Raw genomic sequence first — 16,043 nt, 5'->3', positions numbered from 1 at the left:
CTGCTGGAAGCCAGCAGAACCTTCGCACAGTGACCATGCTTATGCCTGGTGGGAGCTCGCCTCAGCTTGGAGTGGAGCTGTTGCGGGAGGGCAAGGGGTGGAAAAGATATGGTGAGTAAGGGCTGGGTTGTGCCTTCTGGGCAGTGGCAGGCATAGTGCAGAGTCACGCCACACTAGCGGGAACACCAGGAGAACACAGCACACACTGACCCACCCCCTAAGACAGTGCAGTGTGTATTCACCTCTGCAATTAGCCAGCCTGCAGTGCTCCCTGCCCCCTTTGGGGGAGCATATGTCCTGGGGGCACAAGGACCGGGCCTGTGCACAGTGAGGGTGGGAAAGGACCTTTCCTCCCACCTTGAGCAGCCTCCCAAGAGCCAGTCACAGGCTGCCAAGGAAGCTTTGACTTAAGCAGCGTGTGTCAGGGGAGTGGGGCCAAAGGACGGACAGCGAGTCAGGTGTCTGCCCCTGGATTTCATTTGCCAACCAGATTTTTTGCAGCAGCTGGCATTCATAAACCAAAGGCAGGAAGAACAGGCTCCCTAGGCAGCGAGGTGGCGTCTGCCCAGCATGCTGTGATGAGGGAGAGCAGCACAAGTGACCTGCTGCATTGGCTCAGCTACAGGCGTCGCTGTGGCAAGGGCACAAGAAATAGCCGGCGGGATTCCTGAAGGCAAGACGACGTCAATGCGGAGCCAGCCTGGCAAGGGACGGCCATTTAGTTTGCCTTCTGACTCTGGCCTGCCCCTTGCGACCAACAAGAGCAGGGAATTTAACAGGTAAGACTGAACTGCAGCTTGTAAGTCACCCTGCTGGCAGTCTAAAGGACTCATCAAGGGGAAATCCGGTCCAGATTGTCCAAAAAGGTGCAACCTTGGGATGGGCTCTTCTAATTTGAGCGTGAGTGTGGGGGGGATTAAGTTCCAATCCGAGAGCAGGAATACAGGTTCAAGGACCTTGGGGTTCCCCTTCAGCTCAGGGAGACTGGAGCCTCAATTTACCACTCTGTCTACTCTTTGGAGAGAGAGCCCTGAACAGCCTAAGGGTCTGTCTTCACTGCAGAGGTAATTTGGGCTCTTGCTCAGACATTAGCTCTAACACCCATCCCGTCCACAAGCACAACCCTCCCCCCTGAGTCTGGTGGTGCAGTGGAGCCGGGTTAGCGCTCAGTGGCTGCTTTCGCTCAAGCTGGTAACCCACCCACTTTGCAGTGAGGACACAGGCTAAATCACTCATGCACCAGTAGTCCTCCACACCATCCCAAAATTCCCCTCCATGCACCCGGAAGGACAGATAAGTTCTCCTACAATTCACTGGGAAGGGATTACAGAGCGGCCCAGTTGACCACTGCACAAAGGACCATAGGCTATGCCCCCTGAAGTCTACTGACGCACATGGGAAAATGCGAGGCCCCAGTAGCTTGTGTGGCTTTGCAGACAACTCAGACCTGGCTGCCAATCACTCGAGTTAACTGTGCCATGAAGACATACCCTAAGTGGGTTATGGTAGGACACCCTCCCACACACACACTCATTTGAAGCTGGATAGTTTGGGGCAAATACTATGCTCCTTTATGCCTGAAGTCAATGTGCTGGACAGAGCAAGTGCACAGCTTTCAGTGCTAGCGGTGTCACCGCAATCAACACTTCAGAGATGCATTAAGACTTCTAGTTAGTGTCTGAATAAAAAATATGCTTCTTTAAAACAAACAACCCCCCCAAGAATGGCCCTGGTTCAGAAAGGAAAGAGTTCTGGTTACACAAATGAACTGCCTTTCCCCCTGGCTTTTGAAACAGAACGTAAGGGGGCTGTTGGCCCTGTACTCAAAGGCAGTGGGGTTTTTTGGCTGACCAACTCCCAGTACCAATAGAAGGGGGAAGGGCCGATGAGACTGACACTCCCTGGGGGCAATGGGAGAGGCCAACGCTCCAAGTCACCCTGATTGACAGGGCAGGCCAGCCAATGGGGGAGACCAGGAGTCCCATCCTCCGTGTGAGGGGAGCTGCCTGGGCCAGCGTGGGGCTGAGTTAAGGAGAGAGCAGGACCGCGCCGGCCAGAGAGAACCAGAGGAGGGGCAGCCCAGGGAGCTGCGCTGGAGGCAGAGTGGGGCTGGAGCCGCCCGGACCAGCAGGGGAGAGTGGGGGGGATCGGGGCAGCGGCCCAGCGCAGGGAGACGCCCCCAGCCAAGAGGCTTTGCATGGAGGGGATCGTAACCCCGACGAGGGGTGACGCTGGGAAGAAGGGCCCAGCCACCTAGCGCCTGAGGCCACCGCCAGAGCAAGTGTCCGACCCGCAGCGTCTCTGCAGCACAGCCAGGGCCTGGGCCGGGTGAGGAACAGGCTGTGAACTGCCCTGACATTCCAGAGATGCTGCTTGGGGTCCCCCCGGGGCCACAGAGACGTGTTTTCCTTTTGGCCTTTCCCGTTTTGTCCTTTTGTTTTCATTGGTTGCTGTTTAATACATTGTATTTGTTTTGAACTATGTGCAATGATCAGTGGGTCAGGGAAGGGTCCAGAGTGGAGTGAGCACCCCGGAGTGAGGCCACCTTATCCCCTGTCCTAAGTGACCACCACAAGATGGGGGGGCGAGTCCCCCCCAGAATCCTGGATCCAGCCTTCTCGGGGTTACGAGGGCTCTGCCACACAGGAGAGTTGAAGGGGAGCCCTTGAGGTCAGGCAAGGTAATGGGAGTGGGAGCGAGGACTCCGATCCTTTCGCTAGCCGATTCCATTGGGGTAGTGTGTAAGCGAGGAACGTTCCCCACAATAGCAGGACATTCACCCGCTTACGTAGAAGGAAACCTGATCTTTTCAAATCTGTTTTTTTTTAAATATCTGGAGGGGTTCGTTTGTTTTTAGTTTATCATGGCATTTTTAACAGCTGTGGGCATTCGTGTGAGTACAAACTTTCTGGGCAAGGAGTCTGAGTTATTCCTTATTATTAGGTGTTGTAACTTGGCTGGTCATGTGTACACTGAAATAACAATCAGAACTGCAGCAAGACAAATACAAAACAAAACACTTAAGAAAGGGAGTGGGGGAGGGGACCAAATAGACATTGACTTTCAGAGCTGTTTAGCTAAAAAGCCTGCAGGAGTTGGATGCTCTTGAAAATGTTACCTGTAAGTCCCATTTGCCAAAGAGACATAGGCACGTAGACACCTAAGGTCTATTGATTTTAAATGAGACTAAAAGTTCCTAAGTGCCCAAGGCCCAGATCTTCAAATATATTTAGGTGCATAATTCCCCTAGGAGGTGTCTAATTCCTTTTGTCTCCATTGACAATCCCAGCCCTCTTGGCCTGTATTCACAAAGCAGTAACAGCGTTGGGATCTTGTATTGCTTTCTTACCCCTCTGCATAGGCATTGTCATTTACTGACGCACTGTTGCTTAGCATTGTTCCTGTTGTAGTCTAATCAACACAAAAGTCCCACTTGTAGGCACATCAAATAATCTTTGTGGGTCATGCTGGATGGGTTCATTTTTTCATAACTATGGGCATGATTTCCTTAATTCCTTTCCCGGCCAGAGCCGTGCTTGTCTTGCTGCAGTTTATCCCCAGAGGGAAATGAAAACAGCTAACAACAGATCAGAACAGCAATGCCACATATGGAGTCCTGCAATAAAACAGAGCCTGCCAGAGCACTGTTGTTCTCTTTTCTTGTTTCCTTTCAATGCTGATGCCAGTTGAAGCCGTAGAGCGGATGGTTTCCTCATAGTTTAGATACAAGTGAAAGTGAGCATTTAAAAAAGAGCAACCAACTTCCCTCTTCCAACTTCACCTCACAAAAAAATAAGGTACCAGGGGAGCTAAATCCATTCTTTGTGAAGAAGAGGTGGGAAAAGGGTGTCAAATCAGTCTCTGCTAGCAGGGGTCTGTCTCAGGGACAAGGCGACATGCAGATGCCGTGGGACCCAGTGACAGTATCTGTTAGTGCCAGATCTCCGAGAGCTTGTAGGTGGCAGGGAGGGATCAGCCAGGTTTGAAGCTGGCTGCTGGTGCTGGCCCGCTGGCACCTTCTGAAGGCTGCCCACCTCTGTGTTTTTACAGCTGCATGGGAACTAACCAGCTTGGGGGAGGAGCAGAGGGTAGGAATAGGCAGTTCCTTTCATTGTCCTTGGATAAATTATTACTATTGTGCATTATTACTGGACTCAGCAGGCTGGCGATGAGCCACGGCCCCATTCTGCCGAATTTTGGAAACATCTGTCCTGTTGACAGTCTTCAACTCGGAGTTTAAAATTCTGCTCCTGCTATGGTCTTTATCATCTCATATAACAGAAAAGGCTTTTGGTCCTCGAGGAACTGCCCTTGAAAGCATATTCTCCTACACCTAGTTAACCTGATTGATTGTCATAAGCTGCCTTTGCATAAAATCAGGTTAATCCTGAATTAGATCTGTTCTCTCTCTGTGTTTTATCCCTGTTAACTAAGCTTCCTGCCATTTTCCCTGGCTTGCATCCTCCTTAGAATGCAAATCTGCCCTTAAGCATTCCATTCTCGGCTCCCCTAAAAGCTCCTTGCACGGTATCCCACTATGGCATGTAAACATCTGACTCCGCAGAAGGGTCTCAAATGGGAGTTTGGCACTTGCCTATTCTGGAAAGGCTGGTGCCCAGTCAGCACGATCGACCGTCTTCCCTGTTTTGGTGACAAAATTTTTTTTTAAAAAAAAAAAAAGCTAAATCGGAGGTCACTGTGGTGCTGCAATGCAATCCTGGAGCCATCCTTCAGATGGGGATTCGGAGTGGGATCAATGTTTTATGCAATTAAAAATAACAACTGTCTTCTCTGTGTTTAAACACTAGGAGAAGCAGGCGGATAGCAGCTGTGCAGATTGGATGGTGAGTCTGCAGCTGGTCTTCTCCTATCAGATAGGATTGGCTTCCAAGGCACTGCTAAGTCGCACCTACATGCTAGAGAAGACCCACGGAGCTGGGAAGCAGCACTATAACATATGGTAACTGCAAACCTAGGGCCTTTGCTATCTGATTTCACTGAAATGCTATTTAAAATAGATATGTGTCAAAAAACAAAAACAAAATCCAGAGCATGAACATCAAAAATGTCCCACAACAAATGCCAGCCTTGCGCTGACCAAATCCATAAAGAGTACATCCCCTCTAGGCCTCCTCTTGGAGCAGTTCAGATGTGTCTAAGACCATGCACGCCCAGCCGCTAGTAGTCAAGGGCCCGTCGCCATCAATGAAGGCACCTGGTCAAATCTGTCTGTCCGGAGAGGCCAGCGAAGGACGCGGCCTTGTGGTCGTCAGAGCCCGCCCCGGGCGGATGAAAGGGTCTCGCTGTAGATGCTGCAGGGGCTGGTTTCTTCGCATAGCTCCAGCTGCACGCTGGACGCGAACCACCGCTTGGCACAGCCCAGGCTGTAGGTGAGGGTGGTTCGATAAATGTTCTTGGTGCGTTTGGGGAAGATGATGGTTGTGCTCTGGAACCGCAGGGGCTTCTGTCGGGGCTCGAAGATCAGCTGCGACTTGTAGTTCCTCCAGGTGCAGTTTGGTGTGGCGATGACCGTCTCGCTGTAGGCGGTTATGGTGGGGATGGGTCCGTAGAAGATGTCGTCCCTGTAGTGTTTCTCTGAGTCATATTTCACCTCCGAGTTGCACCTGAAAAGGGCAGTGAGAAGTCAGGCAGCGAAGGGAGCGAATAGGACAGGAGGGCTCTGTGCTGACCCGCTCCCATCTTCTGCCAAGATCTTGGCCCAACCAAAGCAAATGGTGCTCTAGGGAGGGCTGGGCAGATGGACCCTCTGGCGCAGAACAGCAGCAGAATGCCCTTGTTGCAACCACAGGTTTGCAATAGCCATCTCCGTTGCTACACCCACTCATCTCCTGGTACTTCTGCTTAGTTGTGAATCCGTGATCCCAACTCCCCATGGGTGGTGGGGCACAGGGATCCTCGCTGGAGCCTGGCTGCCTGCCACAGAGAGGATTGGGACCCCCTGCACAGGCACATGGGTTCCTGCCCCTTTCCCTGGACAGCAGAACAGCTCTGGTTTGGTTGCTTCACAGTGTCATCCCTGCTCCCTCCTTGCGTCTTAGGGTTGTCCCAGCCCTATGCCAGGCTGAGTTCCACAGTGAGAGCAAGCCCAGACACAGTGGTGAAGGGCACAGCTGTTGGCCTCTTGTTGCTGGTGCTTGTATGTGGGAGGCAGAGGAGTTGGAGAGACACAGATGTTCAGCCAGAGGCTGGAAGGGTGAGCCTGGTCAAGGATTCCTGACATTTTAGGTGCATCCGTGGCCCACCCCTGCTTTTCCACAGTGTGGTGTGCTGGCTTCCTAGTCTCTACCCAAAACACATCAGTGGTCTCTGGCAGAGCTTCTGCGGCTAGTCTCTTAGAGCATTGCCATCAACCAGGATGGCAAAGGGTTCCCTTGATTCTTAAATCATGCTGCATAAGGGAACAGATTGTCATCATGCAGCACACAACCTTCCCCTGGCATTGTGCTGGAAAGAGGCAGCCTTCCCTTACGGGTAGTGCACAGCGAGCATGGGAAATGGACATGCAAGTTGGGTGAAAACCGCCTCTATTGCTTCATGCTCCTGTACTCCTAATGGGGACCCTTAGGTGGCCCTAAGGCAGATGCCTTTCTGGTCTCTGCTGTGCACCAGTGTCAGCTCCTGCCCTCACTTGGCAAGAAAATAACACCCTGGACATGGTTATTAAAGGGAGCTAGAGGGGGCTTGATTGAGCTGTTTAATGCCTTCTGCCCATCCCTCCCATATTAGAGCAAAGGGTCACCTGCTTAGAGCAATGACAGCTTGATTTACAAAGGGGCCTTGTGCATGTCACCTAGAGCACAAAGCCATTGCCCCCAAACTAGGCTGCAGTAGGGAAAAAGGGAATGAAGTGACCCAGCACAACCTCAAAAAGCTGTGCCAAATGGGTACAGGAAATCCTGAGCTAGCCATAAACCAAGGAGCCTGAGGGAGTGGATGGAGATTGCTTGATGGTTTGGGTTCTACAGAAATGCCAGTGATGGGTCAAAGCTAGGGCTGTCAATTAATTGCAGTTAACTCACGTGATTAACTCAAAAAATCTAATCGCGATTAAAACAAATTAATCACCATTAATCAGTTTTCATTGCATTGTTAAACAATAGAAATGTATTAAATATTTTTGGATGTTTTTCTACATTTTCAAATATATTGATTTCAATTACAACACAGAATACAAAGTGTACACTGCTCACTTTATATTATTACTTTTGATTTCAAATATTTGCCCTGTAAAAATGATAAACAAAAGAAACAGTATTTTTCAATTCACCTCATACAAGTACTGTTCTGCAATCTCTTTATCGTGAAAGTGCAACTTACAAATGTAGATTTCTTTTGTTACATAACTGCACTCAAAAACAAAACAATGCAAAACTTTTGAGCCTACAAGTCCACTCAGTCCTACTTCTCATTCAGCCAATTGCTAAGACAAATAAGTTTGTGTACATTTATGGGAGCTAATACTGCCAGCTTCTTCTTTACAATATCACCTGAAAGTGAGAACAGCATTCACATGGGACTTTTGTAGCCAGCATTGCAAGATATTTATGTGCCAGATATGCTAAACATTTGTATACCCTTGTATGCTTCAGCCACCGTTCCAGAGGACATGCTTCCACGCTGATGATGCTCATTAAAAAAATGAGTTACCGTAATTAAATTTGTGACTGAACTCCCTGGGGGAGAATTGTATGTCTCTGGCTCTATTTTACCCGTATTCTGCCAAATATTTCGTGTTATAATAGTCTCGGATGATGACTCGGCACATGTTGTTCATTTTAAGAACACTTTTCCTGCAAATCTGACAAAACGCAAAGAAGATAACAAAGTTGAGATTTCTAAAGATAGCTACAGCACTCGAACCAAGGTTTAAGAATCTGAAGTGCCTTCCAAAATGAGAGGGACGAGGTGTGGAGCTTGCTTTCAGAACTCTTAATAGAGCAACACTTCAATGCAGAAACTACAGAACCTGAACCACCAAAAAAGAAAATCAACCTTCTGCTGGCGGCATCTGACTCAGATGATGAAAATGAACATGTATTGGACGGCACTGCTTTGGATTGCTATTGAGCAGAACCCATCATCAGCATGGACACACGTCCTCCGGAATGGTGGTTGAAGTATGAAGGGACATATGAATCTTTAGCACATCTGGCATGTAAATATCTTGCAATGCCGGCTACAACAGTGCCATGAAAACACCTGTTCTCACTTTCAGATGACATTGTGAACAGGAAGCGGGTAGCATTATCTCCTGCAAATGTAAACAAACTTGTTTGTGCGATTGGCTGAACAAGAAATAGGACTGTGTGTACTTGTAGGTGCTAAAGTTTTACATTGTTTTATTTTTTTAGTGCAGTTATTTTTTTTTGTACATAATTCTACATTTGTAAGTTCAACTTTCATGATAAAGAGATTGCACTACAGTACTTGTATGAGGTGAATTAAAAACACTTTTTTGTTTTTTACAATGCAAATATTTGTAATAAAAATATAAAGTGAGCACTGTACTCTTTGTATTCTGTGTTGTAATTGAAATCAATATATTTGAAAATGTAAAAAACATCCACAAATATTTGAATAAATGGTATTCTATTATTAACAGTGCGATTAATCAAGATTAATTTTTAATCGCTTGACAGCCCTAGAAAATCCCAACCCAAACAGGGAGAAGCTGCAAGGTCTGCCTACACAAAATGAGCACTGTGGGGCTCGGCCACCATTAAGATGAGGATAAAAAATAGACACCAAGATAATTAACAATGGCTCTTCTATCCTTGTTGGTTTCTCTATCTATAGTCCATTGTGCACCTAACCTTCTCTGCTGGCTCATGTGCACAAGCCAGTAACCCTGCAGGTAAATATCCTTAAACTGTATGCTCTTTGGGACAGAGACTGTCTTTTTTGTTTGTTCTGTGTCCGTACAACATCTAGCAGCATGGAGTCCTCGTCCATGATGGGTTCCTAGGTGCTACAGTTATACAGATGATAATAAAAAATCTGGTTTTAGTAAAGCTCTGACTGCAGGGAATTGTGGGACTTCCATGCATTTTACTGCTCCAAACCTTTCAACTGCAATCAGCAGGTAAGGAATTTGCAGTTCTGTGAAAAAAGATTAAAAGCTGGGTGTGTCCATGTCAATTACCTCCACCCTGGAGGGAGCCTGGAGGATTATGTGGCACGTGGAACATGATCTGCCTTAATGTATTTTGCACAGCTAGGTGTGTAAGCAAGCAAGTCGCTTGGTGCACATAAAACAAGACTCCTGTGTAATCGTCATAAAAACATGCCTGCCAGCTGTTCCTGGATAACCAGAGATTTATCCGGGTACGTTCCCAGGACGGTCTTTGTGTGGGTTGCGGGAGTTGCATTCACAACCTCCCCCTCCCTCTAATTATTACCACAAGCTGGGTGAGTAACCATACTGAAAATGCACGTTGGTGTTTTTAAAGTGAATTCCAGGCTGGCAAGAAGAGACCCAGACTGTAAGCCCAGATACTGTGTAGGCAGCAAAGCAAAGCACCAGCCTCCCAGCGTTGAATGTCAGCAGGCCTCTGTCACAGGCTAGAAGGACTGCCCTTAGGGGCAGAGGATAGACTGCCCCATGGAGATGGATCTAACCTTGGCCTCTCTGCTGCAAGCACCAATAAAAATGGACGCCAGTTATGGAGACCACCAGCGTGTTCCGCGTTGGCCACCAAACAGCATTCCAGATGGTAATGGTTTTCTATCCCAGCCTGTGCTGGATTAAATATAATCTGGAAATGAAGACCTCCATCTCCTATTACCAACCCCGGAACCACCCTTGCTTCCACCACCCCTGTCAGTTTCTTTTTAGTTCAGGAATTAATCTCCCACTTCCTCCTCCCCGTCACCCCCAGCGAAATAACCGTGACACCCATTGATAAACACCGTTAATCTTTTGCAGAAGAAAATGTACCGGGGGAGGGAAGAAACCCCTCCATATGTACCTAATTTCCTGCACAGGTTCAGGGTTGACCTCAATGCTTTCGCCAAAGAACACCGGGAACATTCGAGGCCTCGTCTCTGGCACAGAAGAGTTCACAAGAAGGTAAGGGATCTACAGGAAAAACAGGGAAAGAACAGCACATCAAGCATTAGGACACAGCAGAATGCTGCTGGTGTTATTTACGATATACACTGGTGAAGGTGGGCGCATCTCCCCTGAATTCAGACCCCCTTGGGTTCATGCTCTGCTGGGACTGCTCAAGAAGACGTCCCCTGTGGCAGGTGCTTTTTGTGACATGGACATGGGCTGGAGAGACAGCACCAACTCATGTCAGACTGCTGGTGGTAATGGCTTTATATTACAAGGGGCCAAACTTTGCTGCCAGCTAGACTGGTGTAAATCACAGGTAACTCCATTGACTTCCATGGAATAACGGTGGATTCACCCTTGTATAAATAAGATATTCTGGCCAATGACTTCATTGGCATTGCACTCAGTTGCACCGGGTCTGAATTTGCCCCTCTCACCCCCTCAAGGCCCTTTAACTCCCACTTACAGTCCCTCTTACTTCTGGGAGCAGAGTAGGGCTCGCAATGGTTATCCAGTAGAGCTGTTCGTGTCAGTGCATGGGGAGAATGGATTCTTCCTTACTCAGGTTACAAAGCTCAAAGGCTCATTTCTCAAAGGGTGGGGCCAGAACCTCAGCTAGTGCATGCTGGGGTAGTTCCTTTGACGTCAACACCACTTTAAATCAACCCCCGAACTGGGAGGTACAAGAATAGGTGCTTCACGGACTCTGATCGGCTTTTCAAGTGGTTTGGCCCGATGGTGCCTCCCCACTAACACTGTCTGTACTTATGTGGTTGCTTTCATTTCTCCCACCCTGGTTGCAACACCAGAATTAGCATTACACAGCTGAGTCTCTGCCAGCACCACCCTAGACACTGCCAGTAGCTGTCCCATCGCAGTGCCTCCTGAGCGCCCAGCCCTGATGTAAGCTGATCTAGCTCTACAATCCAGAGTCACCTCTCTACCCTGCAGATTCTTTCATTTGGAATTTTATCCCCTTCCCGTATATCTTTTTCATTGGAATTATTCTTATCTTCCCTTATTGCTCCTGCTGTTGTGAGCCAGTGAGACTAGATAGTTTTCATGTGAGGTCCTCTGCTCAAAATGGGCCTGATCAGCAAAGTTCCAGATCTGGAGTGGATCTAGTGTTTGGGAGGGGTGAGGTGGTTCAGACCTGCTGTGGGGCCATCTATGTTTCGTATATTCCTTCCTCTCCTGCTGCTGCTGAACTACATAGGATGAAGCCTGCTTGGATACTCACTGCTCAACCTCTGTCTTGAAATGTCGCTGCCCAAGGATCATGAGGAAAATCCTTCCTGGGGTGGGGATCTAACAAAGCTTTGAGTCTCAAAACGTTTTCCAATAAGCGTTGCGCATGAGAGCCCCAGTGGCTTTGTTTCCCCCCGTTAGTGCCCTGTTCTGGGGCAGTACATAGGGATGCACTAATGCCCACTTACTCCAACGGGAAAGGAGGAGTGAAAACATAGGCCACATTCCCCAGCCTGCTAAGTCCACTTTGTGCAGAGTAAGCATCTCCCGCTACCCCTCCTCCGCCAGGGGGAGTGTCAAGGGCGTGGCAGAGCAGAGCTCCATTGCCCCCAATGCTCCTTTGGAGTATGGCCCCTGTTGGGCTGCAGCTCCAACCTGCACTGGGGCAGGGCAGCTCTTCATCCGGGAGCTGCAACTAGCCCCCTCTTTTGTAATGGAGACTCGAGCCTGATGTACCTTGATTTGGGCTATTTACCCAAGCAGCTGAGTAGCCCTCCTGGTCCTTGCTCCTCACTAGAAATACTGCAATCCCCAAATGTCCAGGGTACCTGCAGGGAGGCAGAGCACCCTACCGCTGAGTTCAGCAAACAAGCCATTCCCTGCCCCACAGCTGTTTCTGAACCAATGAACACCTCCTGGAACGTTTGCTCCTCTAGCCTAGGAGAGCACATTTGGACATTGTGGAGATTCATTGGTGCCTTTCGTTATATTTTCTCAGCTCCGTTCATAGCAGCAGCCTTGTGAATCTGGGGCTTTAAAACAAAGTGACAGAGCACTGGGACAGGCTCTGAACACCTTCTCCTGAAGCTTGTGAATGTAGCTGCTTTGCAACTTCTACATGGGACGATGTCAGGAAAAACTAGGTTCGGCAGGGAGGGCACAAATGGTAGATAAGAACCCAACTCACATCGAAAATCAATGGGATTTGGATGCCTTTTGAAAATCTGCCTTTTAGTCTTAAATGTTACAGCCATCAGTGGAAATGGCATCCCATTCTATAATAAAGATAATATCCTGAACATCTAGAGCGCCTCCCTGCTGACTATTTGAAACTCACTTTGCAAACATTTCAGCTTCAATGTCTTCTTAGTGAAGCAAACTAACAATGGGCAAATGCCAAGGATTCCCTTTTATCCAAAGCACCTACGTTCAGGGGTTCAGACAAATAGTTCTTAGTTTGACTCATCTCTTAAGCAAACCAAATAAAATGGATTCAGACAGCTTGGGGAACACTGAGGGATTCCAAATTTCTAGTTACTCTCTTGTCCTCTATCAAGAAACACATTCTTCCTCTCTCTGTATTCCTCCCCGAAGTACGGAGTAAATTTGTGCATGCTCTACATTTTCGATTTTGACCCAGTCATTTATTCAGAACCCTTGAAGACCTTAGTAGCTGTTCATACATAAAGCCTAATTGGAAAATAATCATCTACGTGGTCTGATTGATGATCAGCAGGGGGGAAGTATTGGAGGACCCATAAAGTTCTCCAAAATAATGTTGAGACAAAGAGCTTCTTCCAGCAATATAATGTAGCTGTCTATTCTCAGAAAGTATCAGAGAGGTAGCCGTGTTAGTCTGGTTCTGTAAAAGCAGCAAAGAATCCTGTGGCACCTTATAGACTAACAGACGTTTTGCAGCATGAGCTTTCATGGGTGAATGCCCACTTCGTCGGATGCAAGAGTGGAAATTTCCAGGGGCAGGTAAATATAAGCAAGCAAGAAGCAAGCTAGAGATAACGAGGTTAGATCAATCAGGGAGGATGAGGCCCTGTTCTAGCAGTTGAGGTGTGAAAACCAAGGGAGGAGAAACTGGTTCTGTAGTTCCAACTCTGTTAGTCTATAAGGTGCCACAGGATTCTTTGCTGCTTATTCTCAGAAAGGCCAGTAGCTTCTCTAGCACACAGGGAAAGCTGCTTAAGACTCTTTCTCCTTAGATCTGGGGCCAGATTCTCTGCTGGTATAAATTGAGGTGGCTCCATGGAAGTTACTGGTATAGAGTTTTTGCACTGAAGGCAATTAACCATTGGAGCAACTAACCGAGGGATGTGGTAGGCTCTCCATCATTTGAAATTGTTGGGTGTCTTTATATGAGACGTGTTCTAGTGCAACCACAAATTATTGGGCCTACAGCAGGAATGACTAGGAGAAATCTTATGGCCTGTGTTGTACAGGTTGGACTGGATGACCACAACGGTCCCTTCTGGCCTACAAATTTATGACTCTATGGAACTGCTTCAATTTACATCAGCAACAAATCTGACCTCTGAAGTTCTTGGCAGGGAGGAGGGGCTTAGGGGTAAGGTATTTTCAGAAATGTGCCACAGGACATGAAGAAGGCTCCCCCTGACCACCAGGAAAACTCATCATGAACTCCTCTCCTGTATTATGTCCTTAAACATAAGTTCCCAGATCGAGTGAGCCGGCATCTGCTGTCTGGAGCCAGTGCAGCTGCTACATTAGCTCTGTGGCACTCCCTTGGAAGGCTGCCTTTGTGTGTTTCAGTCCCCACAGCCACTTTGCCGTTGGTTTTGATTTATGAAACACAGGAACCTGGTGTCCCTCTAGGAAGACGTCTGGTGGCCTCTGGGCAGAGTTTAAAGGTGTCTAAGGCGGATGAAAAACCCTTAGAAACATAATTCTCTCCACCCTGTGCAAGCTGAATCTATGCATGACAGAACCTGAGCCCATTTCTCAGCAGTTGCCCATTAAATAACAGTGAATAGCCTACGAACGTGGAGGATCCACTTGACAGTAGTTGAATGGATGGCTTCTAGCTTCCCTCTCTCTTTGAATTGTCTTTCACCTCTGGGTTCCTTATGGCTGGGTGGATCTGCTGCGATGGTGCACTCGGCCCAACAGAGGCCCTGTTCTAAGAAGATCTCTAACCGTCTCTGCAGAGGCAAGAGGTTCTGAGATGCATCAAACTTTGGGGGGCTTAGCATGAACCAAAAAGTAAGACTTTGGAGCTTCTACTCCATGCCCAGACAACGTAGTTCTAGAAAATAAAAAGCAAGACCTAAATACTTTTCTAGAGTGAAAGAGGGCCAGCTCCAGGCCTATGCACCACTTAAGTTCCTGGTAAGCCCCCTGGGCCATATCCTCAGGTGATATACATCGGCATAACTCCATTGTCTTCAATGGAACAATCCTGATTTACAACAGCAGACCACCTGGGCTTAAGTGGTGCATAAGCCGAGAGCTTTTGCTTTTGACTGGCAATGAAGTTTCAACATTTCATCTGAATTCTCAGGACCACAGACTCCAGTTTATCACGTTGCTCTATTACCAGCCAGTTCTTTTTAAATCGGTGACATTAAAAAAAAATCCCTCCTTTTATCAAATGTTGCTGCTCCATCATTGATAATAGCCAGTATTTGCACAGTGCTATAGAAAAGGCTTGTCTGCGTTGACTTTCATCTCCTGTCCAAATGGGAAAGGTCATTCCTGCTTATTCCTGGCTCACATTCAACACTCACGAGGAAGGGGTGGGCATTTCTATTTGTAAATAAAGCTCTTTGCCTTTTGCATGTGATTCTTTTACAGGACTATTTTCCATGACAGTATACACATGCCTTGCCTTAGATCGGTATGCTAGCTTTCACCTCTTGTCTGTGGCCAGTGCTCTGTGTGAAAGCACCTAATCTGCAAGGGTTTTTTGTTGTTGTTGTGAGGGGTGGAGGCAAATTGTACACAGACACATTTGTAGCAACGGGTAACTGCAAACATGCACCTGCAAACCATTGCAGATTGCTTCTACTGGAGTGGGAAGCAGAGCTGGGAATATGCATCCCTCAATATGCACCCATTGGGAATGCGCAAACGAGAGAGAGAAACGTAACTAGCTGTTGGGTGCCCTCAGTGTGACCTGCACACAGGCAGAAGTAGTAAAATGGAAAAGAATAACATGATGATTCCCCTAGAAGACTGTTTAGACACAGCCTGCTCGAATAGGTGCCTTCTTGTTCTGTAACATCAACAATCAGCGTGCATTTTTAGTGCAAAAGAATTGGCTGGCTTTGTCTTGTTTTTATATTTCTATGACCAAATTTATCCTTGGCATAAGGATTTCAATTTGGTCCTCGATGTTTGTAATTTAACCCAGTCTATCTAGATGGAAGCTAACAATCAGGGAGCAGGATGGGACGTAAGCCGGGGGTGGGGGGGGGTCAGATAATCCCACATCTACTCCTGAAGGGTTCTGACCACTATCAAAGGCAGGATACTGGACTACATGGACCTGGGGTCTGATCAAGTGGGGCAATTCCTATGTTTCTAATCAGCCAGATCCTCAGCTGGAGTAAATCACTATTGCACCATTGATTTCAGTAGAGTTGCACTGATTTTACACCAGCTGAGGATCTAGGCTGTGCCCATGGTGATGATATCAGAGCAGGGATTTATCAAAAGCTCTCTTTTAAAAGAGCCCAGTTTCTCTTTACTGGTAGCTAAGGTCAGGAGATTGTCGGCATTGGGATCCCCAGGGCTGGACTGTGTGAGGATGTGGATGGGATCCCTCCAAGAGGAGAGCGTGCTGGGTGCTTTCCCCTTTGAGTCCATTCTGAACCAATACCCCAGCAGGTGGTAGCTGGGGCCTGAAGGGATAATACCAGGCACAGACCTGGATAGACAAAATAATGTCTATAGAAATGAGCATTTTCAAAACATCCAGGGCGAAATTCTGTTTGCATGGGACAGAAGGGAGGAATTTTGCCCCCAC

The 16,043-nt window shown here is 47.8% G+C and overlaps 1 protein-coding gene across 2 annotated transcripts in view; it reads right to left on the bottom strand.

Annotated features, from left to right (window-relative positions):
• Positions 1-2,920: 2,920 nt before the first annotated feature.
• The window catches only part of RFLNA (refilin A), a 27,310-nt gene continuing 14,187 nt past the window's right edge, over positions 2,921-16,043 (bottom strand). For both annotated transcript variants that reach the window (XM_039505093.1, XM_039505092.1), the window contains exons 3-4: positions 9,990-10,099; positions 2,921-5,624 (exon numbers count right to left, since the gene is read on the bottom strand). In XM_039505093.1, the coding sequence (XP_039361027.1) occupies positions 5,270-5,624; positions 9,990-10,099 (465 nt within the window). In that variant the 3' untranslated portion in view covers positions 2,921-5,269. The remainder of the gene's footprint in view (positions 5,625-9,989; positions 10,100-16,043) is intronic.

This window comes from Mauremys reevesii, linkage group 18 (assembly GCF_016161935.1).
Source record: "Mauremys reevesii isolate NIE-2019 linkage group 18, ASM1616193v1, whole genome shotgun sequence".
In the NCBI taxonomy this organism is placed as follows: Eukaryota; Metazoa; Chordata; order Testudines; family Geoemydidae; genus Mauremys; species Mauremys reevesii.
Note: the sequence above shows the minus strand (reverse complement) of the source record. Positions and strands in the feature narration are given on the sequence as shown.